The sequence below is a fragment of the Lissotriton vulgaris genome, chromosome 1_1 (genome assembly GCF_964263255.1).
Source record: "Lissotriton vulgaris chromosome 1_1, aLisVul1.2, whole genome shotgun sequence".
In the NCBI taxonomy this organism is placed as follows: Eukaryota; Metazoa; Chordata; class Amphibia; order Caudata; family Salamandridae; genus Lissotriton; species Lissotriton vulgaris.
The window spans coordinates 166,513,145-166,537,770 of record NC_141685.1 but is presented as its reverse complement, the minus strand read 5'-3'; the positions used below and the strand labels follow the sequence as shown (position 1 = coordinate 166,537,770).

The window sequence follows — 24,626 nt, the reverse complement described above, 5'->3', positions numbered from 1 at the left end:
TCCTCATCGATACGGTGTTCGTGCCCTCCACCGTGGCTACTCGTTCCCTGATCTCTTCCACTTCTCTTCGTACCTCCCGAACCTCGCCCGCCACTTCCTGTTTGCATGTCTGAAAATCGTCTCTGAGGGTACCAAACAGCGACTCAAGAAACGATCTGGTGACCGGTGGCTCTCCTCCATTCGAACTCTGCGAGCCTCCGGCCGGGCTTGCTGAAGACGGCCCCCTATCTCCCCTCTGCTGGGATCTGTTGAGCATCTCAGGGAGAGTACGCTCTCCCCGCTTGGTGTCTTTGCCCGACGCCATCTTGGATTGAGTGCAGGCCAGGTCGCCCCTCCCGTGGTAGACAAGGGACCGGGGATCGCCACCGGCAACTGCACCAAGCACCTTCTGGGGACAGTACTTCTGGGATCGTCACGTTAGGGTCCAGACACGATAGCTATGGCAGGATGCGCACTCCTTCTATAGGCCTCGCCAACCTCCGTCTGTCGCGGCCCCCACTAGGCCAGGATATTATCACCTGTGACTGTCCCCTCTTTCCGTCTCTGCTCGGGAGGCGTTGTGGATTCCTCCGGAGATGCGCAGGACTCCCCAGCCGTCGCCGTCATCAGAGGCCCTTCAGGGCGATTCCGCAATCTCCAGGCTTCGGCCAAATGCGTTGTGCGTCACAGTGCTAATGGCCGAGAGTCGCTCCGGGTCCGACCATATAGGCCGTGGGGCCGCCAGGGACTCCGGTGTCGCTGCGAGCCTCGGCATTCACTAAGTTGTGGAGTCCTGCCACCGGAGGAGCCGAGGGGGGGAGGCTCCGCACAAGGCCCCGGGTCCGCACCCTTGTCCCTTCGATGCCCTCCCGGGGGCGGCCAGACGCGTATGCTGGGACTCAAGCGTCACACTCTGCTGCTCTCACGGGGCCACTACGGTGGTCTCTCTAAATTTCCAGGACCTCCCGGTCGAGGCGTTGCAGTGTCTCTTCCGGCTGCTCACTCCAAGCGGCACTGGGCGCGGCGTGCGTCTGGCCGACGTGCTCTGGGGTCGGCCTCCTCCTCTTCGCGCCTCCCGGGCCGGACCTTCAGCACCGTCCGATGGGCTGTCCTGAGGCTAAACGGAGGCTAGGACTCGACCAGCGTCGTATCTGCAGGTTTCTCTGTCTCTCCCCGTGCCGTTAAGCTCCGGGGGGGGAGAAAGAGCTATATTTCAGGGCTCGGGCCTAGTCAGACCGGGGAGCATCGAGAAGAAGCGTCCTCTCACTCCGCCATCTTGGCCACGCCCCCCCTTATTATTTTTTTTAGTATGTACTTGTTGTGCTTGTCTTGTAGAACAGCAGTGTGGAGAACCGGGGGGGTGTCCCTACAGTGCGGGCCTCGTCCGTGTTCTATCGCCCAAAGCAGGGAAGCCCATCACAGTAGTGATTGGTCTCCCCTGCATTTTGGCTGGAAGGAGGCTGTGTTGGACTTGGCCCTTCTGGCAGGTTGACCCCTGAAACTTGTTCCTTGTAATAGGTGACTTAGTAATAGTGAAATCTGGTCTTGGCGCGCTTTGACACTGGGGCGCATTGTAAAGTAAAGTGCGTGCGCTCCCTGAGTGCGTGTGTGAGAATGGCCTGCCATAGGAATGCATTGGGAATGTCTGTGACCATGGTAGTTTCTGATGTGTGGGGAGTGCATGCTCGAGTTTGGTATGTGTGAACTCGTTTGATGGAATGCTACGTGATGAGGTATGTGGCAGGAGTGTGTCTAGCGTGTAAGTGCCACTTCTAGAAGTTGGCATAGTAGTATAAAATATGCCTGGCATGTGATCGGCTGGAGCTGGCTGGTGAGCCTGGCTCCAGGAGTCTGAAGGGGCCTGCCCCGGGGGTGAGTGTGAGATTAGCATGCTGATGTGAGGGGAGGGGTTGCTCCTGGGTCCTGACTAGGGCTGGGCTTTCCCCACACAATGCTGGCTCCGGCCGCTGCGGTGCGACTGATGACCCTGCCCTGCCAGTGAATACAGTGAGGGGCTGAGCACATTCTGGGTGCTCCCAAACCAGCTGCGCCTGGTTTTCCCCCCACCTTGCACCTCTACATCAAAGGATTTTGCTATATAAAAAGGGGCTGTGTCCCCTTACAAGTTGTTCTTGTCTTGTTACTTGAAACCTACCAGGGGCATGCTGCTGCTGGGGCCCAGGGGAAGGCTTGCCTCCCTGGGCCCTGTCCAGCCCCTGGACCACTGCTGTCCTGGACTCTATCAGGACCTTGTTGCTGTTTGAGACCCGGGCGCCTGAGGAGCGCTTTGCCCTTTGACTTTGCTGAAACTCTGAATTTGCCCATAGCGCTGAGAGCACTTTATTTCCCTTCTGATGCCCAGGAACGCTTCCTTGTTCGGATAGCGCTTTGGAGCGCTTGGTTTTCCTACTAGCTCCGAGGGATCGCTTTGTGTCCACAACCGGTGCCCACCCGGCATTAACTAGCTTCCCCCGTTCATTGTGTGCCGAGAGTGCCTACCTCGCCTTATGTCTTATTTTGATTATCAAGGGAGCCTACCCCTCGTCGTCCCCCGGAGTTCACCGCTGCTGGCCCGGCACCCCTCGAGACGTCCTTCCCGGGCCGCGCTGGGATTGGCTGCGGGCCCAGGATTCCCCTTGTGACGTCGTTCCCAGGGCCACACCGTGATTGGCTGCCGGCCGAGGAGAAGGAGGGGTCTGCCGGAGAGCGAGGAAGAAACAGGAGCAGCGGGAGGCAACTCCGCGCTCCTGCCTGGCCCGAGAGAAGCTGCCGCCCCCCCCCCCCCCCCCCCGGGGCACCGAGGAGCAAGAGAGAGCCCCGGGGAGCGAGAGGAGCGAGAGGAGGCCGCGACACTGCTGCCGGCGATGAGACCGGTGATGAGACCGGTGAGTGCAGTAAAGTGAGAGGAGGGGCGTCGGGCACAGTGCCGGTGCCCGCCCCTCCCCTCCAGAGCGAGACCCTGTGTGTCCCGAGGCCCGTGAGGCCCCCAGCAATGCCGAGTCCCCCGAGAGGGACTCCGCCCCCCAATGCCATTATTGCCTCAGGCCCGAGAGGCCTCCCCCGATGCTGAGTCCCCCGAGAGGGACTCCGCCTACCCCCCACATCACATCAGGAGCCCGGGAGGCTCCCCGGGCCCCTGTTGTTCCCGGGTCCCCCAGAAGGGACTCCTACGAGGGCCCCACATTGCTGCCAAGCCCACAAGAGGCTCTTTGCTCATTCTGCCCATATCGAGTCCCCCGGGAGGGACTCCACGAAGCCCTGCATTGGTCCCAAGCCCCGAGAGGCTCCCAGCGGCCATTTTCCCCCGAGCCCCGAGAGGCTCCCAGCGGCCATTTTCCCCCGAGGCCGAGAGGCTCCCAGCGGCCATTTTCCCCCGAGCCCTGAGAGGCTCCTCCGATGTTCCGAGCAACGAGAGGCTCCACTGTTGCCCGAGCCCTGAGAGGCTCCACCTTTGACCGTTGTCTCCCGAGCCCTGCGAGGCTCACAGCATCCCTTTATGTCTCGAGCCCTGAGAGACTCCTCCTTGGACCCTTTTGCTTCAGAGCCTGCGAGGCTCCTACGTTGGCCCCATCATATACAGCTGCCCAGCACTTTGTGGGCAGCTGCCACGTTTAGGTTCTTTCTTGGCTCCGGCCTAGAGAGAGTTCTGTGTTCTTACTAATGTGATTCCAGCTAATTATTCTATGTTGCACCATGGAAGGTGATGTATTGTGTCATGTGCCTTGTCTTTTCCCCGCTGAAGGTTCTATGCATCTTGTGTGAAGCTGAAGGTTCTATGCATCTTGTGTGAAGCTGAAGGTTCTATGCATCTTGTGTGAAGCTGAAGGTTGTTATACGGTCCCAATGTTAGTCTCCCAATTGCCTATTCCTGGCAGTGGTCCTCGGGCCCTGCCCTGTAAATATTCCCCTGTAGATTCTGCACGTGCCTGATGGCACCTTGTAAAGTGTGTATTCCTATATAATGTGTGTTTTCAATACAGAGGCTATTTTTACATAAACCTTGTGTGGAGTTCTTTTTGTGGGGGGCCCTGGATGTTGCTGCTGGTGGGTGCGTGCGCAAATACTTTACACTTCGCCTCCGAGATAGGCCTGACTGCTCGTGCCAAGCTACCCAGGGGGTGAGCAGGGGTTGTCCTGGCGGGTACCTTCCTTACCCTAGCGGGGGATGGTGGTTTCTGCCTGGCCTTGGCGCACGCCTTGGCCGGACAGGGATCCCATTTCCTACACACACGAATTCCTTTATGTCTTTCTTAATGTATCCCTGATGTAGTTTCCTTCCCTTTCCTCCCTATAGGCAATTGAGGCTATATGAATGTTAGGCATGTATATATGTGTCCTGATGATGATTCGTGAATTCTAATAGGAATCGAAACGCCGTCGACAAGTAGTTACACCTTATACAACAGTATATTTATTTTTTCTTTGAGTGTAAAGGTGTCTCTTAATGTTATGTACTACATTTTAATACTGTGATGACAACAGTGGAACAGAACTTGCAGTTTTTGCCTACAAGCCCTTTGTTTGTCTCTTTGTGTTCACTATTTGTCTGTAAAATTGGGTGCAGGCTTGTGCCCGTTCTTGTACAAATGTGAAAATGTTTTACCCCAACTTATGCATCAGTAAAAATTAGACCTCTCTCCGGCTGGACATGTCACCCTAATATAGCTACTCTTTGGTCTATATTCATTTGTAACTATTTTGTCCTTTGTAATGGGACCGTTGTTGTTTTGAAATATTATCTTGATCTAGGGCTACGAGTTGTTTTCTCTCTAGGCAAAGCTGGTGCCATGCTCTGGCCGCCCCCGTCCTCTGATGTAGCTGCTCAAGGTCTGAGACTCTCTGGGTGAGTTCCGCTCTCTTACGTTCCCTATTTTGATTTTGAGCCGAAGAGATCGCTATGAATTCCCCCCGGAGGACTGCCTTTAGGGCCGCCCACTGCTTAGCTAGGGAAGTGTCCGGAGTATCGTTGACGGAATGAAAATCTGTGATGGCTTTCTGGATTTGAGTCAGTACAGGTGGGAGCTGCAGCAGCGTGTCACGCAAGCGCCAGTGTCTGAGGGGGCGCGGTGAGCAAGGGAGGTGAAAATTGGCCAGGATAGGGTAATGATCCAAGAGAGAGGCCGTCCAAATATCAATGTTGGTGATATAGGTCAGGAGGGAGGAGGAGCCTATAAGATAGTCCAGGCGTGCATAGGTTGTGTGCACCCCTGAGTAAAAGGTGTAGCTACAAGTGCGGGGGTGGGAATGTCACCAAAGGTCAGATAATCCCAGCTCCTGAAGCAATGCTTGGCCTGAAGGCATGAAGACCCCGGCTTGGGTCGTCCTCTGGCAGGAGCGATCTAGGTCATTGTCAAAAACAACTTTGAGGTCCCCCCCAATCGGCAAATGCCTATCTGCGGCAGCAGCCGCCTCCCTTATAGCCTTGAGAAGGAACGTCATCTGCCCCTCGTTAGCTGCATAAATAGATCCTATGACAAAGGTTGTGTCCCCCAATAAAAACTGGTATGTCAGTAAGTGACCCCTGTGATCTGCTTATTTATTTATTTATTTATTTTTTCAATTTGTAGGGCGCAACAGCTACCCAAAAAGGGTTTCCCGGCGCCTGCTTGCTTCTGTAGCACCCTCCCCTAGAAAGATCTGGAGACTAGGATGGCCACCCCTGCTGATTTTGTGGTGTTGGAGGAGAACAACTGGATGGGGAATGCCCTAGCCTTCAATCTGCGATGATCTTTGGAGAGGAGGTGGGTCTCTTGGAGTAAGCATATGTCCGCCTTAGAATGCTCAAGGTAATGTAGTATAGCCCTGTGATTGATTGGGTTGTTCAGGCCACGCATGTTAAGGGTAAGGACTTTAAGAGAATTGTGCGCAATAAGAGACCTGGGATCGAGGAAAAACGCAATGCATGGCGCTGGGCATGTTGTGCAGCCACTAACCTATTAAGGTGGAAGGGAACGTAAAGTGGCCGGCGGTATAGAACAGAACAGTTCGTTAAGGGCACCCAGGGGAGGTGGACGAGGAAACCCAAACCCAACATAAAAAAAAAACCCAGACAGTTCCAGTAGCACTAATGTCTCATCCAACAACAAAAAGTTCAAAAATGCAGAAAAAGCCCAGTCTCTAGGGTATAGTCCACCAACCCGGAGGAGCCGGGCACTCGTTGAGTGAGGGCTCATAACGTGACCAAGGGGAGAGGACCAGGTCTCCCCGCCATCCGCCAGAAATCAGAGTATCGCAGCAAGGGTACATAATGGCAAGTGTCTTACTCTGTGCCAGGTTTCGTTCTGTCCAGGGCATCGGCTGCGGAGGCGAGGGCCTCCTGTTGCCCCCTCACAACATCTGCCTTATTCGGCTTTCGGACTCACCGCCTCCAACTATGGTTATGCCATCCTGAGGGTGTGATCTCGGGCCCAGGGCTGCCGTTGTGCCTATCATCGTCCTCATCATCCGGCACCGTCCGGCCCAGCAGCTGACAGGACTCTGTGAGAGAGTGCATCTGGTGAAGCTTGCCATCAAAGCGGAAGATGAGACAGAATTGGTGCCCCCAGGAGTAGGTGATGTTGTGTTGTCTAAGGTGGTCCGTCAACCGGCGGAATTGCATGCAGCTCTTTAGGGTGACTAGGGCTAGGTCTTGGTACAGCACAGGAGAGTGACCTTGATAGGAGAGAGGGTGGAGGGTTCTCGCCTTTGTCAGAATGGCTTCCTTGGTTTTGAAGTCCTGCAGGCATACTAAAATGTCCGCCGGGGTGTTGTTGGGCGCCCTCGGGGGTCCGACTCTGTGTGCTCTATCTAAGACAATTTCCACATCCTGAGAAACAGCCACGATATGGCGGAAGAGGCCCTGTGTGAAGGCAAAGAGATCTTTGGTATCTTCTGTCATCTTTACCCCTGGGATCCGGATGTTGTGTCGACACTATCTGTTCTCGAGGTCCTCCACGTGCGTTTGGAGATCCAGCTATTGATCTTGGAGCCTCAGTATCTCCTGTTGGAGCATTATCACCTCCATCGTGGTGGAGTCGTGCTTGGTATCCAGCATTGCGACCCGCTCCCCCACCTCATCTACGTCTCTGCGTATTTCCCACATCTCAGCCTTCAGATCCGTCTTCACTGTCAGTATGTCAGCCCTGAGAGTGTTGAAGAGCGATTTTAGGAATGCCTTAGTGATAGGCTCCACTCCGGCCCAGCTCCACAGGTCCAGGTGTCGCAATGGGTGTTGTGCTCCCAATCTCCGGCTCCACGGGTTCCACGGGCCCTCGACTAGGAATGCGGCCCCCGCCGTGCAGCAGATGGCCGAGGCGGGCAGAGGCCGCGGTGTTGAGAGCTGGCCTCTGCGGTCTCCGTCACGGGCTGCCCCTGTTGTTAGGCTTCTGCCACGTTGGTAATGCAGCCGCTGGACTCGCATCTCTTCGGCCCGTATTTGGCTCCCGCTGCCAGTCATCAGTCCACCGACGGTAGGTAGGGACAGACGGGTCTCCGCCACCGATTTTGGCGCTTCCCAGCTGTCGTAGGAGCGACACATCCTGCCTCGCCACCATCTTGGCCACGCCTAAATATTTAAAGCCATGTAGTGCCACAAGAACTGTGCACCTAGAGTGCAGCCGCAGGATCCCTGATTCCAGTAGGAATATTAAGGACTTCTTCCAATTGATCTTCTATCCTGAATAATCTCTAAATATGGTAAAAATGTGTAGGATTCGTTCACTCGAGAAGGCTGATTACGTGTCCTACAGCAAAACGTCAACGTTAAGGGAGATTCTCTCATCCCACTCCTGATCAACTGGAATTCCCCATATGAGAGGTCCTGGCGAACCCACGCACGTGTGAAGAGCATAGGAGACAAGGAGCATCCATGTCGGACGGCAAAGACTGTATTATTGACGCGCATTCACGCTAGAGGGGCCACATACAAGAGCTTAACAGCAGCGCCACTGGTTCAGCAAAGGAATCCCCTGTTGCATGTGGTACTCCATTAAGGTGCCGGGTGTGACATAAAGCCCGGTTGATCAGGATGAACCACTGTTGTAATTAATATCCGCAGGCAGATCGCCAGGGCTTACGCAAGGACCTTAGTGTCAAAATTAAGCAGGGAGAAAGGTCTATAAGACCCAAACTCAGTTGCTGGTTCGTCCTTTTTTGGGATGACCACCACCTCAGACATTCTTTGGTCCTCTAGGAGACACCCTTATTTTCAGGCAGTCTGAAACCTACTCTGGAGGTACTCCCTGAATTTATCCATCATGCTTGTATATAATTCTAACGGGAGCTCATTAGGCCCTGTTGCTTGTCCTGTTTTCAAGGTTCTTATTGTCTTATTTATTTAGTCTACTGTCAGGTCTTGCTCTAGTGCGTCTCTGTCCTCATTCGTTAGCATTGGCAGGGTCAGGTCTTTCAGGAAGTCTCTCCCAGTATTTCCGGCCCCTTAATGTCAGTGTCCTCAAGGATCAATGGCTTGAATTCATCCTATAGCACGCAAGCTGATTCAGCAGGCCGCCCGTTCTCCTTAAAATAGAAGTCTGCTCGATCTCTCATACGAGCTTTGTACGCCTGGTCTTTTAAACATCACGGATCAACCCTTGGGGGTAGGATGAAGTCCACAACCAGACCATCGAGTTGCATCTCCACCAGCGAATGGTCTGTGATTCCCACTGCTATGTGCGTAGCGGCTCTAAAATCATCTTTATGGACTGTCTGGGTGAAAAGATAGTGTAGGCATGCCAGACTACCATGTGCTGAGGACAGGTGCGTCCGGTTCTGATCCCCTCTTCCCCTCTAGGGGCATTTAGGAGTATCATGAATATAGTATAGGTGCAGTTCTGTCACTCCAGTCACCCCAATGCGTATATGCCCTGTCGTAAGCGTCTTACCCTTTCACAGGATGAGTCAGTCTTGTCTGGGTCTCTTTCCTGTTTCCCGACACTTGACTGGCACGCCCCAAGACTCGAGAGAGCAGTGACCCACCAGCAGGCTTTTGTGGAGTGCTTTTGTCCTGGATGTAGGGCTGCATTCAGTCAGAAATTTCAGCAGCTAAAAGCCCAACACGGGCTCTCCAGGAAGTCAGTAGATTCAGACCCTGTTGTGTTAGGAATTTGACAAGTGCAACCTTGAACGGGGCTGTTGGCAGCACACAATCGTCCTACTGGGCCTCAACAATCACGTTGTTGTAAAGTTTTATTTTCTGCCTTGAACTGTTGGGAGAGTATTGGCGGAGCGGGGTCCCTCAGACTAGCTGGTCCTGCTGGATGGCTTGCCGGCCCGCCCTACAGATAAAAGGGATGTGTCAGACCTTGCTTCTTCCAGGACAGCCTTGTCCTCCTGCTGGATAGTCAAACTCCCTTCCCTTTCTCACCAGACAGGCAGGCTTCTAGGCAGACTTCTGGGCTCTGCAGGACAGGTACACACCTTCTCCATTAAGTAATTCAGCCTGCAGGTGATGTCCCTTCAACTTGGATAAACTGTCAGGCTGACACCATCCCTGGTGTCACAGCAGGCACCTGAGTACTTTGCAGAGCACATTATTCCTTGGTAACAGAGGACTTTGAACTGGGGTATAAAAGAGGGTTAGATGGTCCCACTGTATACACAACTGGCAGGCAGGAGATGCGGTTTACTCTATCGCGGTTCACTCTGTCGCGGTTTACTCTGTCGCACTCTCACATTGCATTTATGCTACGCACACCAACACCCTAAACATGCACTTGATGTTAGCGCAAAGTCTGGGCACAGGTATAGAAATGGAGCATTCCATGAGTGTGTCAGTAGGACGCCACTCCACTGACCATGATGCAAAGATCTCTTCAGGCTATTGATCATTACAACAGGGTGCATTGCCACCACCGCTCTAGCTGTTAAACCCATGACAGTCCTCTGCCTTAAATATAGGCACACTTGGTGTGACCCTCCAGGTCACAAGACCGTTCCAAGACCTCTCATAGTCCCTTGTTAGAATTTGCACAGTACTGAAGTGGCAGAAAAATCTCATGCAATTGTTTTGTGGTAGATTTACCCCAGTAACGTGCAGTTACTAGTTTGGCGCCATGGACTGGGGAGTTGCCACGAGGAACAGATTCTTCTGCCTGTCAAACCACATGCCCATCACTATTTCATAGTGTTTTTCTTCTTTTATTTACCACTTGTTTTAAGCAGGTGGTAGATATATGCATGTGGTTGGTTGGGGGGATATGGGTGAAGCAGGGGAGGGAAGTGGAAAGCCTTTTCTAACAGAAGGAAGAATTGTGGGTTTCCGCCAGTTAGCACAAAATACAGGATATGTCTTGGCTGCTTCTGCTGCACCCAGAGTCTTGTGCGTCTTTTCAGTCTAATTTTTCTGTCTGGAAAAAAATGGTGTCTTGTTTTTCTACACCTGATACATCCAGGTGCAGAAAAACCTAACAACTGATTTTTTTGTTTTTTGTAAAACCTTTTTATTGATTTTTGTTAATGGAAATAATGTTCACAGTACATAATAATGCGGCAAAGGTGATACAATAGTACAGACATGCCCGTTAGATGTATACAATATTCCACAGGCCCGTGGAGTAGGGGCATGGGCCGCTTAGAACTGATGTAGCTTGAGCGCAAGGAGAATTTGGGGGAAAGAAACAGGGGGACTATTTGTGGGATGAGGGAACTTGGTAAAGAGAGCAGTGTCCCTGCGAAGGGAGGGAGAGAGAAAAGAGAAAGCCCCGGAGGGGAATTAACTAACTGGGGAGGAGGGGGGCGGGGGCAGAGGGATGTGACTGAGCCAAGGGAGCTGAGCAGGCGAATTGCACTGAGCGCATCTACGGAGTAAAAAAATCGTGGGGGGGAAGAGTGGGGTAGAACGGAGCGAAGGCCGGAGGGGTGGATTCGGAAATGGTGGGGGGGGATGACGATTATTCCCTATGAGGGCATTGATGCTGTCCGGGGCGCGGGCGTGTTGGGATGGGCTTGGGGTATCACGCTGGTGATCTGACAGAGACTGGTGGGATAGGGTGGCCCATTCTAGGGAGATAGGACGCTTGCGGTGACCTTTAGCTTCCTCCTCCCTAAGGGCATCCTCTTCCGCTGCAGCCCACTTTCTCACCGCGCCCGCCCACGTCTCTAGTGAGGGTCCAGCTGGCGCGCGCCATTGCATGGCTATGTTCCTTTTGGTAGAAGCAAGGATAGCGCAGCATATCTGAACTGCACCTTGAGTGTTTTTTGGCCTGCGGAATGTCCCCAGGGTGACTGCCTCCCAGGAATGCAGGTCGGTGAGGTCTGTGAGGGTGCTAATGGAGTCAAGTATGGCTGACCAGTAGGGCAGAAGGGTTGGGCAGTCCCAGAACATATGGTGGAAATGTGCGTCCCGGGAGTTACATCTGGGGCATAAGAACTGAGTGTCAGGATAGAAACGCTGGAGGCGCGCCGGGGTCTGGTAAGCCCTATGTAAAATGTAGTATTGTATGTTTTTGAACCGCGCGTTTCTCTACACCTTCTTTGGGAATTCCAGCGCTCTGTCCCACTCCCGGTCATGTAATTGGCTCCCAATCTCGTCCTCCCACACCGTCCTAAGAGTGAGAAGCGGCTTGTGTGTAAGTTCCCGGATGGAATTGTACAACCAAGTGACTAGGTGTCTTCCGCTCCCCATGTAGTGGATAGTGTGTATTACGGGGTGTGTCGCGGGCTCACTGACCGTTAAATCACCATGTGGGCGATAGCCGTCGATGAGTTGGGGATGTGTCAGGAACTGCCTTGGGGGGAAGCCAAGGTCCTCCATAAGTTGTGCGAACGGGCGAAGCTGGCCCTCCTCAAATAGTGCCTCCCCCTCCGTGGCCTCCGAGTCCGTCCATGTGCCTACCATGGCGCTCGTAAAGTAGGAGATGCCCCGTGGCCACCCCGCTAGTGGCAGCCGTGGGGGGTAGCAAGTGGTCCTCGTTGCCATGCGGTGAATTTGCAACATACATTGGCGGGCCACAGACACCTGCAAGGGGTAGGTCCGGCAGGGTTTGATGCCAGGGTGCAGCAGCCGACAGAGTTCCGGGATGGGGCCGTGCGCTGTATGAGTCTCCCCAGAATGTCTTCCCGCCGTCCAATACGAGAGCCACTGAAGTTGCGCTGCTAGGGAGTACGATTCGAAGTCTGGGGCACCCAGGCCCCCCTGTGTGGTGGATAGTCGAAGTTTGGCGAGGGCTATTCTATGCCGACCATTTCCCCGTATAAGGGTGCGGAGCAGCAAGTCCAGTTCGTGGAAAAAACGTCTGAGGCACGACCGGGAGGTTGGTGAAATAATACAGTAAGCGAGGGACAATGATCATTTTTGCCAGGGCTACTCGACCGATGGGGGCTAGTGGGAGGTGTTTCCAGAAGCCCACCGAGGCGCGGATGCCAGCGAGAACCTTGCCATGATTGCCCTCAAAGATGTCGGCGGGTGAACGATACAGGCGAATCCCCAGATAACGGGGGTAAACAACCTAACAACTGATAATCAGGTGGAATAAAATTAACACATGAAAGTACACCTTAATTTCATTGCCCTTGATTCATACTGTGGACCATAGTTGAGGGATAGGTCTAGGCATAGTCCTTGCAACATACAATAGATTTGCGTGCGGCAGAGGCCAGAACTCAAAAGTCAGGATACCAGAATCAAGTAGTTGGTAACTCAGGGCAGGGGAAAACACCTGTTGTCCGTGGAGAGGAAATTCCCATTTCAAAAATCTACATTAAAAATTAATTAATAGTATCCTTTTTTAAATATCTGTTTGGTGCCAGTCCATATGACTTTAATTTCTGCTTTGGGATTCTATGTTACAAGTCCATAGGGTACATGTATCCTTTGTGAGCATAATAAAATGTTGGAATTTCTACAAATCCTCACTCCTACGTCCAAGTACTCTCAGGCTACCATTCTACACTCTGCTCTGTCTGAAGAACAGGTCAACATTTTCAAAATTCTGCAATTCTGCATTGATATGGCTTGTAAATTATTTTTGGGGAAATTTACATGTATTATGTATTAACTATTTAATTTTAATACTATAGGTGATTGAAATTACGGACGAAGAAAGCAAGATTTAACACCAGGCAACTGAATGTTAGTGCCATAAGAAGGATTATTTTGAAAAACTGAAGGACATCTAGCATTCTAAGTTTAAACAATTTCCAAAATCTAGGTGTGGCGAGGAAGTGGGAGCTGGGGAAAGTACTATACCTGTAAGTGAAGTCTCTAATTTTGCATTTGATTAACCCAGAAACAAAGTCATATCTGTGCACACAGCATCAGAAATAATCCCAGAAAGACCAATCACAACATCCTCATCTGAAATATTATCAGAAAGACAAATTGCCGCAGCATGACAGAATAACGTTCATCTAAAGCACGCATGATCTAAAGCATCATGTAATTCCAGAGAGAAAGCACACACTGCATAAAAGAAAGATATAACTAAATGTTTCTTCTGCAAACCATCAAAGAAAAGACGCTGAAAGAAGGCTCCGAAGCTGACACGTTAACAACCAAAAGATTGGAAAATCACCTTTGTTCAACAACCGTTTTTAACCAGTTACACAAGTTTGAGACTATCTGCCTCGGGATATAACACCTCGACCCACTCTGCTCACTCTGGCGAAAACCTTAAAAATCCACCACTTTATTGTTTTCATGACAATCTCAGATTGTTTCCTTTTTAATGTGTACTGTTCTGAAATTCTATGTAAATCACCTAAACATTCTGTTGTGCAGGAGTGATATGTAAAAACTGATTAAATGAGCACTGTTGCGCTATAGCTAATGTAAATAAATCCTCATCTTCAGAACTACACCTTACACCAAACATAGAAAGGGTAAAATTAACTGATGTTCTTTGACTGGTGAGCCACAATAGTACTGTGCATGTTCTAATGTTCTCAGTTACTGCCATTATGTCAGTGCAAAAAGGTACGTCTCAGTTTAATCATTAAATATCAGACTAACACCGTATCCCTACATTGCTAAGAACCTATACAAATAGATTTGAGAAAAACTTCAGTCACAAAATAAGATGCTGCCGGAGAGGCTGTAACCAAAAGACTATTATCTTCTAGAAACATTTCGACAGGTGTTACAGGGCTGCATCCAGACATATTTTGCTCAATTCAAGTGTTAAGAAGATTACACACAATTTCTTTTAGAGATAAATACTGTACATTATCTAAACAAGCCCGACTCTAAAATCGAGTTCACTCGTACCGTGGCATATAAGCAAGAGAAAACTAAATGTAACTCTAGGAATACACCTTATAAAAACACGTGCTGTGAGAACAAATTCAGTGTTCAAACCCGCCTCAATCAAAGCAAAATAACCCAAGTTGGGGAAATAAGTTACCTGTGCCAAAAAAAATTCAGCCATCAATCTCATCTCACTGAATTTGAGAGAATGCACACTGGGAAAAACCTCTCTCAGTGCTCTGAATGCCAAAAAAGTTTCAGCAGTAAATATTATCTCACTGAGCATATAAGAATCCACACTGGGGAAAAACCTTATCAGTGCTCTGAATGCCAAAAATGTTTCAGCCATAAATATAGTCTCACTGCACATGTGAGAATCCACACTGGGGAAAAGCATCAGTGCTCTGAATGCCCAAAAAGTTTCAGCTGTAAATCTCATCTCACTGAACATATGAGAATCCACACTGGGGAAAAACCTTATCAGTGCTCTGAATGCCAGGAAAGGTTTAGTATCAAAGCGCTTCTTTATCAACATGCATTAACCCACTGTGTGGAAAAACCTTACCAGTGCTCTGAATGCCAAAAAAGTTTCAGCTGTAAATCTAGTCTCACTGAACATATGAGAATCCACACTGGGAAAAACCTCTCTCAGTGCTCAGTGTGCCCAAAAAGTTTCAGCAGTAAATCTTATCTCACTGAGCATATGAGAATCCACACTGGGATAAACCTCTCTCAGTGCTCAGTGTGCCCAAAAAGTTTCAGCAGTAAATCGTATCTCACTGAGCATATGAGAATCCACACTGGGGAAAAACCTTATCAGTGCTCTGAATGCCAGAAAAGGTTTAGTATCAAACGGAGTCTATATAGACATGCATTAACCCACTCTGTGGAAAACCCTTATCAGTGCTCTGAATGCCCAAAACACTTCAAACTTAAATCACTTCTAACTGCACATTTGAGATACCACACTGGGGAAAAACCTTATCAGTGCTCTGAATGCCAGAAATGTTTCATTGACAGAAACAGGCTCACGGTGCATATAAAAACCCACACTGGGGAAAAACCTTATCAGTGCTCTGAATGCCCGAAATTTTTCTGTCACAAAGGAAGACTCACTAAACATACTAGGAACCACACTGGGGAAAAACCTTATCAGTGCATTGAATGTGACAAATGTTTCAGTGATAAAAACCGTCTCACTCATCATATAAGAACCCACACTGGGGAAAAACCTTATCAGTGCTCTGAATGCCAGAAATGTTTCTATGACAAAAGAAGGCTCACTAAACATACTTGGACCCACACTGGGAAAAATCCTTATCAGTGCACTGAATGCAAGAAATGTTTCAGTGAAAAACGCAGTCTCACTGAGCATATAAAAACCCACACTGGAGAAAAACCTTATCAGTGCTCTGAATGCCACAAGTGTTTCAGCCGTAAATCTGGTCTCACTGCACATGTGAGAATTCACACTGGGGGAGAAACACCAGTGCTCTTTATTTTTTGACCATTTCCGTCTGTATTTATCCATATTTATTTTTGGGGCATTTTTTCTGTATTTATCCACATTTATTTTTGCCACACGCAAAAAACGCCACTACAGCTAGTATTTTTCCGCATTTATTTAAATTGACAATGCACGCCAGTGTCGGGTTGTTATTGGGCAACGCAATACATTCATCTGAAAACGTTGCCATTGTAGTACAAGCACATGTGCATTTCAAGAGACTTTGCAGACATTGAGGCTCTTTCTGGTTTGTAACGTACCGGTTGCTACCTCATCTTGTATCTTGGTTACTGGTGTTACTTGCACAATTGTCACTTTTTCCTCATGTAACGTAACATTTGCTCTTGTAATGGTACTGTTCCTATTGTGAAGCGCTCTGACACCCTCGGGTAAAGTCTGCGCTATATAAAAACGGATAAATAAATAAATGCCTTGACAGGGGCCTAAACGCAACGAGAGAACTGCATCTCCTAAAATGGGAATTGCAGCCTGCAGTTCTGTTTCTCGAGAGGCCTAAGCCTAAGGTAGTACTTCCTCTCCCTGAGCCCACGCTGCCAGTCAACCGCCTGCATTGAATGGCTTACCAGTGGTAAATCGCCTAGATGCAGCTCAGTGCAGCCTGAATATGAATCATTCCCAGACAACAGTGGACAAGGGGTTCTGAAAATGCTTCCCTTTATTCAAGTACAGAGAAACCGACTGCTTCATCAATCAGGATTGTGTCTTTTTCAAGTCACGGCAAAGAACTACTAGTTGGATTTATGTGATTACATGGCTGCTTCACTTTCTGCATAGTTATGAATTTTGCCACATTATCCAAATAATCCATCATCGATACATGATCTGTTGATTCTAACAACATTTTTGTTTAAAGCACATTTCCCAGGCAATGGATGCAGATGAAGCATACGGTCACAAAGGGGGATCAGCTCCAGCTTCTGGTGATTAATGGAGCAATGAGGCATTAATTGAAGAAACTTGAAAAAAAGAAAGCTAAAGTGTGTCATTTGCTCGATATCGCTTCTGTGTAGGCTTGGTTTCTAAGCGCTGTTAATATATCTCACAAATCCTACCCATATCACGTTGCTAGTTAAGTTGTGCTGTTTTAGGTTGTTTACAAAGGAACGTTTACTTTGTTTTTGCATCACAGTAACTAAGATGACTCTGTAAGGGGATGCGAACAGCTGGTGCTACGTGGGTGGGGGCGGGAGGGCCGGAGCCCGAGGCTGCAGAGGGCAGAGAGAGGCAGGAGCGGCTTTTAAGGGAATCGATCTGGATTCTGACAACATTTTTTTTAAAGCACATTTCCCAGGCAATAGATGCAGATGAAGCATAAGGTTTACAAAGGAACGTTTACTTTTTTGCATCACAGTAACTAAGATGACTCTGTAAGGGGATGCGAACAGCTGGTGCTGCGTGGGTGGGGGCGGGAGGGCAGGAGCCCGAGGCTGCAGAGAGCAGAGAGAGGCGGAAGCGGCTTTTAAGGGCACATACACGTACCTCCAAAGTGCAAATAGAAGGAGCTGGAGCTGGCGCAGGCTAACGGCAGAGGAGCTGGTGGTATTAGCACGCCCGCACTGTGATGCTTGTAAACAACCGGGATTGGCTCAGGGTCACTTGAAGACCCTGAGCCAATAGGTCAACAGTACGTCACTGAAAGGAATCCACGTCACTGGAAGGAATCCCCAGAATCTGAGCAGGGCACGGCAACTCTGAACAAAGGCGGCAGCGCTGCAAAATGTACTTTTTTTACTCGTATTTTTCCGCTTCTACATACAAATACAGACAAAGGAAAAAAATATTTCCGTCTGTATTTATATGTGTAAATACGGAAAACCGGGAGCCCTATACATAATATACAGCAGCAGGAAAACATAACAAACCAGTTACTTGCCTTCGGTAACGCTCTTTCTGGTGGATACTCCTTTACCTGGAGATTCCTTACCTTGTGAATATTCCCCACACACCAGAGTGGATCCTCAAACTTTAAAGCAGTCCTGCTGCACGCAGTAGGAGACATCATGCAGCTCAGTGTCGCCGTCATTCTGCTCCAGAAGTGACAAGCGTAGATGTATAAAAGCACTTCCCATGTGCACTGTGAACAACTACAGAGGTCTGAGTTCATTATCTCACAGGTCTGTATCACATATGCAGGCCCTGGGCAGATATTAATTCACCATTTTTATGAAGATTAGAATTCAGATGAGGCCTTTTCATTTCCAAAAATTCTAATTGTGTTCTCAGCATCAAGTGTATATATAAAACGTTGAGTGATGACTGCGCAGTGCTTAAGATGAAAGTGATTTGATGATAAAACAGTCCGATCCACATTTTGTAAAAAAGAAACAGGGGTGCAAATGCTTTTGCACAATACAAGTTATGCAAAGGCGATTCATAGAAGATATAATTTATATGAAATAGTCCCTGTATAGTCAATGTTTCAACCGTTCCATTTAATTACCATGGTCTCATCAGGATGGTAGATTGCCGCTTCTCCAATATGCTTCTCAACCATATTCAATACAACCGAGTAAGGATTCTTCTGTATCTCTGGGCAGCGTACCAGGGAGGAAGTCAAATTCAACTAAGCAGTTCCAGCGCCCGTTCGTCAGACCAAACAACTGCAGCCAGTGAATCCTCGGCTCGCTGTCAAACAAGTTCAAGTGTGACTCTTCCTGATGAAACCATCTTCATTGACTGTCTTGTCTATGAGAAGTTGCACCAGCCATCCTGTGATGGTGGGCAGGAAGACATTCACCACTAAGTGAAATGCTCGCAACTCCAACAGCTTGTTGTGGAGTTGGGTCTCTGCCGGTGACGAGGGTTCCCTAGTCTCTGTCTCCCATATATCCTTCCCATCCCAGAAGTGATACATCCGTCGCCACTGTTAAGTCTGGGTGGAATAGAGAGAGGGGTCTGCCACTGGCATAATCTAATTCACTGGAGTAAATGTTGGATTCTGCCTACAATAGGGTGAGTCAGTGTCTGGAGGGACACAAAGAGGTTTTGCAGCTGCACCAGTTGTAGCAACAGGTCCCTCAGTGGCATGATGTACCAGACTTTGCCTTTATGTGCCATGGCTTTGAAAGAACTGGGAGACCTGTTGGGTTTGCAGCAGGGTCTGGCGCTCGCAGTATTGAAAAACCCTACTGTAGCCAAAAGGGGACGAGATTTGTGATGAAATTGAGTGGCGGAGGCAGACAGACCCAAGGAATCTGCCTGGGGCTTAGTCCACTTTCTTGCTTAAAAGGCGAGAGCCATCGAATAGCTTGTTCATTAACTATGCTCGGGTATCTTTAGAGAACCATATAGACCCAATCATGGCAATGCACTGTAGTTCTACACTCATGCCAATCGCCTGACCCAAGCAATAGGCTATGTCCAAGTCACAACAGAGTACAAACTTTGCTGCAACACATCTATCCTGATTAGCTTGTGTTCCCCGGCAGAGTTTGGGCCACTGTTTCCCACAGGGCATGATTATATTTGGGAGCATTGTCATTGAGACCCTCCAGGATTTAGCGATGTGCAAAAAAAAATCGCCAGTTTTGTAACAAGTCTACATTTTTAATAAAAATTCCAGTGAATGCTACCTCGTCCTTGCATTGATCCAGCGCTTGCCAATGGGCCAATAAAAGGAGGAGTCTCAGCAGCAGGCAAGTGATGTGTTCTTTGTTTATTTACTCCTTACCGGCCTGCCTGCTGTTTTGCATTCACCTGGAGGGCTTCGGACTCCACCACCAGATAGTAGGACCTATCTGGCTACAGCTTGGACTCTTCTGCAGCCAGAGGAGAGAACAGACTGTACGTCGTAGAACGGGGTAAAAAGAATATCAGGTATGTTATACTGGCATGCTGAAGCAGTATGCATCTGTCGCCTCCACTCCTACAGCTTGCTCGTTCTTCCTTATCTTCGCCAAGGACTGTGGGTGCCCTAGGCTAGGAAATCGAAGGGGGCATGGACAAACCATCATGATGGTCCCTGGAGGGGGCAGTATATTAATGCAGGGGTCCAGCTCCCATGGGGGATGTGGTGGGACCGGGGACAAGGCAAGATTTAAATGCAGTGAAACGCCGGGCCCAGTGGGACAATATTTTTCTAAAGAGGCCCACCAAACGCGCCACTGCCCCGTCCACTGCTTTAAAACAACAACTGGTTGAGCCCTCTGGCCTTTCTTTGGAGGCTCCCACTCATCCCTTCTCATCCACTTTTATCTCACTAGTGTTTTGGTGCTGGAGGTCCAGTGTTTTCAGGATACAATTGTGAGTGTAGAGGCTAGTGTTTGGCAATAGGGACAATGGTTGGGTAGGGCTCACTTTGGGTGGGGGTGGCAGGATAGAGGGTAGTGATATGGCAGAAGCAGACAGTGTAGCCATGTAGTAGCTTTAAGGCAAGCAGAAAGGGCCAGTGTTTTGTGGGAATGGATGATGGCAGTGTTTTGGGGAAAGGGGCTAAGGTGGTGGGTGGGGTTGATGGCAGTGCTGTGGGGTAGGGTGGCATGGAAAAGGGCTAGGCTATTCTAACTCCTTTTTGTTCTTGTGTGCAGTCTTGGAGGGTAGATTCTGCTTGTTCTATAGCTCTTGAGCTATCTGATAACTACAATATACTCTTGCTGCTTCAAGGCTCAGGTCGGTCTGGGGTTCAGTACACTTCTGGGAAACTCAGAACCTTGTGGCCTGGATCCATATTTTTGAACTCCCTCTTGAAAAGGGTGTAAGTAACGTGTGCCCATCTCCCTTTCACAATTTGCATCATGCCTATCCTATCTATCCTAGACAATCGTTGCAAGTGTGAAAACTGTCACCCTTTTACAGGACTGGCCCAACGGATACTCTTTGTTTTGTAGCACATTTCTGTTTTTTTTTGCATTTCTCAAATTATTTGATTTTGGGGATATTAAGTGTTTACAACAGGGGCTCTTCAACCTTTTCTGAAGTGAGAGCTACTTCTGATCAGTAAAAGTCTTGAGCTACTCAAGGCTAATCATCTTGCACATTGTTACCAGTCAGTTTGTCAAGTATGGCCTTTTAGATTGAAGTCTAATGATCTGTCTGCGCCTTTCACGTCATGATACTCCTATGATCTCAAGAAATGTAAAAGAAAATGTAGGCAATTTTGGAGGAAGAGTTACAGCCTATTGTTCAACACAGTTAAATCGCTTTCATCCTTTGGTTATAAAAAGTTTGCAACTCCCAGCCAAAAAGCTGTGATGAACTATCCGAATTCTTTTTTCCTCAGTAAATAAAATATTCCTGGATGGATTTTAAGATACACCAGGTAATCTTCAGGGACAGATACAGTGGAGTAACGTACGGTGAATAAACTAACTTACCATTTCCTGGTAATGAATACATTCACCCCACTTTCTGAAGAGAAATTATCTAATCTTATCAGCACTATGAAATGTGGAGCACCTGCAGATTCTTGCCCTCCATCCGGTTTCAGCTACCATTTCTACTCATCTCACTTTGTTATTACAGTGGTGCTCAAGTCAGTCTTTTTTCCAGCTGCTTGGAAAAAGGCATCTAGTTTGCCACTTCTAAAGACTCTTCCCTCGATCAATCAGATGTAAAGAACTACAGATCCAAATTGGTCTTTCCTCTACCTGATGAAATTTTAGAAAAGGCCATGAATCAGGAGATCACCGCCTTCTTTGAAAATACGGACTGTCTGGATCCTGTTCAACATGGGTTTAGACCCTACTACTGTACAGAGTTGACCTTATCAGCAGTAACTGAAGAGATCAGATCCATTTTGGATAGAGGAGATTAATGCAGCCTTGATCCTATTGGATCTTTCAGCCACATTTGATATGGTTAACCATTTCTCTCTGGTAAGCCGTTTAGTAAGTATAAGCATCAACGGTACTGCTCTCAAACTGACCAGGTTCTTTTTGTCAAACAGAGGGTAATTGTTACCTTTAGAAGATTTTACCTCTGCCCCATTATCACTTCCTTGTGGGGTCTCGGGGATCTACAATACGTCTGACTTTGCCTAGTTCCTACAGCACTCCATTAATTGGACTAGCTCGATCCTGTTGCTTCTCTACATTCTTTTATACCCAAATAGTGGTATCGGTTACTGCAGAACCGGAAAAAGTGGCAAAAGATTTTAGAACGAGTAGGACTAGCATCGCTAATTGGATGCAGAAGAATTTCTTAAAATTGGATGCAGAAAAAACAGAGTTAATGCTATTTGTTAAGGATTCCTCCTTCTGGAACACCTTTTGGTGGCCACACAGTCTCGAGCCCCTTCCACTCCCAGTCCAGAAGGCTAGAAATTTGGGTAGTCGTCTTTGACTCAAAACTCACTTTTATTGATCACTCCAATCAGGTAACCTCTTCCTGTTTCCTTTTGTTAAAACATTCAAAGAAAATCTTGGCCTTCCTTCCCATGGAGCTTAGGGAAAGTGTTATCCTGGCTCTTGTCGTATCTAAAATGTATTATTGTATAGATCTTTATATGGGCTCCCAGTTGTCTTCTCAATAAGTTGCACAAGGTCCAAAATGTGGCAGCAAGAGTACTGAAGAATCTCCCCAAATTCTGCTCAGCCTTTGAAGCCATTTATGACCTCCATCGGCTGCCTATTAGGTAAAGAATTAAATTAAGAGCCTTATTCTGTGCCCATAAGGCACTGCATCAGGTTGGCCCTCGCTTCCTACAAGATGTTCAAATGATATGCCCCTTCTCATACTCTATGGTCCAGAAATACTAGGTATCTGTACCCAGAATAGAAAGTGTCCATTGGGAGGAAGACGTTTCTCCTACTCTACCTCCAGATGGTGGAACTCTGTACAAATATTTGAGTTCAGCCTAAACTATTGTAGTTCAGTAAGGAACTTAAGACTTTTCTTTTCAGCCCATAGTTTAATGTTCTCATCTAACTGCTAGGCAAATGTTTAGGTATTTTATATCCCGTACTGTCAGGTTTCAAATGACACTAGTGCCAAGATGTCTTTTTGGTAATCGTGCGCTTGATAAAAAAATTAACATTTACATTATCAGACTCTGCTAGCTGCAGCCTGATGATAATAATATAAAATAAACACAGCCTTCCCTTAACTTTAAAAGTAAAATATGACTTTCTTCTTCTTTAAAAATTAACTCACAGCTGTGAGATAATCCAGTGGTGTCTGGGAGCTACTAGTAGCTCGCGATCGACTGGTTGGAGACACCTGCTTTACATTTTATCAAATGCGGCCAAAAGCAATTCCAAATATTGCATTTTTTGTTATTTTGGGGGGAGGGACCTGTTGTGATTTTGAGCCCATACATTCATGTTTCATCCTTTTTACATCTTGAGTTCTTATGCGTCCACTGTATTCCTGTTTACACTATATTCCTTTTTTTGGTGTTTTTAAAAACCTTTTCTAAGAACGTGAATTGACGAGGTTTCATTTTTTTTCTCTCAGTTGATATGTTTTCACACTCCTTTGTGGATTTTTTGCAAACTGTTCAATTTTTTCCATTCTTTGGCACTACCAGTGTTGCATAGTGAATAGGTTTCAGTATTTACTTCCCTTTCTTGATGAGGGTGATTTTGGTATGAATTTGGACTTTCCTTACGCACTTTTAATCAGACTTTTTCCTAATCACTGTGGGTTACCATAAGGCAGACTTTGTATTTGAAATTCATCTTCCCCTTGTCACCTGATCTTATTCTGTTTTGTTTTCCTGACTGCAATGGACTTCTATGCACCTATATTTAAACCTGGTTTGTACAAATGTGCTTCAAACAGTTTTGGTTTCCCTTTCTTTGCAGGTGGTTGACCTTGCCCTTTTTTCATTTCTCTTTGTTCATGCAACCTCATTTGAAAGAATGTAATGTTTTCCATTGTGATTTCATTTCTGTTGCTTTTTGTTTTGTTGTTGCATATACTTTAGAGCAGCCTTGGTTGCTTTTTTAAATAAGTTTTACCAGCAAACACAAGGAGATGATCGACAGAGCGCTGAAACTTTTCAGACACTCACCCCCAGTCACAGATCTGAGAGATTTGATGGTAGCGTTGGACTTGCAGGACGCTTACTTTCACATCCCCGTCTTACCTGCCCACCGGCATTACCTTTTCAATGAGAATGACCCTGAGGCTGCTGGGCCTCATGGCCTCCTGCATCCTGCTGGTGCATCATGCCAGATGGCATAAACGGGCTCTGCAGTGGGGCCTGAAGTTCCAGTGGGAGCAGCACCAGGGGAATCATTCCGATGATATTCACATTTCAGAGGGGACTGCAAGTCAATTGCAGTGGTGGTTCACGAACCAGGATTGGGTCAACGGCAGATCCCTCTCCCTTCCCCAACCTGAGTTCACAATAGTGACGGATGCGTCACTCCTGGGATTGTGCAGCCATATGGGAAAGGCGGAGATCAGAGGCCTCTGGTCTCCGGCAAAGTCCAGGCACCACATCAACCTTCTGGAGCTCTGGGCGATTCGTCCTGCACTGAAGGCATTCCTTCCTTCTGTCAAAGGATGAGTGGTGCAGGTGTTCACGGACAACACCACCGCCATGTGGTACTGCAACAAACAGGGCAGAGTGGGGTTGTGGACTCTATGTCAAGAGGCCCTACTCCTTTGGACATGGCTGGAACATCAGGGCATACCTCTGGTGGTTCAACACCTAGCAGGTTCCCTGAACGCCAGGGCGGACAAACTCCGCCGCCAGTGCATGATGGATCACGAATGGTGTCTTCACTCGAAGGTGGTGCAAGGTCTCTTTCTGCAGTGGGGGAGAGCCTTGGTTAGATCTATTCTCCACCAAAGAGAACGCGTAATGTCTGCAGTTCTACGTGTTGGAGTTTCCAAGGGGGCTCTTGTTCAGCACCGCTTTTCGTCACAGCCTCCTGTATGCCTTTCTGCCTGTACCACTTCTGCCAAAATTTCTGAAGAAGATCAAACGCGACCAGTCCCAAATCTTTCCTGTGGCTCCGGAATGGGCACGAAGAGTCTGGCATCCCGAGCTCTTAAGCATGGCCATCAATC

General features: G+C 48.3%; 1 protein-coding gene and 1 long non-coding RNA gene across 3 annotated transcripts; both read left to right on the top strand.

Moving 5' to 3' along the window:
• Positions 1-4,753: 4,753 nt before the first annotated feature.
• Positions 4,754-13,065, top strand: LOC147738004 (uncharacterized). Its single transcript, XR_015306214.1, has 3 exons — positions 4,754-4,822; positions 5,547-5,720; positions 12,976-13,065. It is a non-coding gene; the product is annotated as an uncharacterized LOC147738004 (long non-coding RNA).
• Positions 13,066-14,348: 1,283 nt separating this feature from the next.
• On the top strand, positions 14,349-15,647 carry LOC147738003 (uncharacterized). 2 transcript variants are annotated; one of them, XM_086951402.1, is made up of 2 exons: positions 14,349-14,644; positions 14,729-15,647. In XM_086951402.1, exons 1-2 carry the CDS (start codon positions 14,349-14,351, stop codon positions 15,645-15,647), a joined length of 1,215 nt encoding a protein of 404 aa, XP_086807528.1. The 2 variants fall into 2 exon arrangements, with proteins under 2 accessions (XP_086807528.1, XP_086807501.1); XM_086951375.1 differs by having other exon boundaries at positions 14,349-15,647.
• Positions 15,648-24,626: the final 8,979 nt, after the last annotated feature.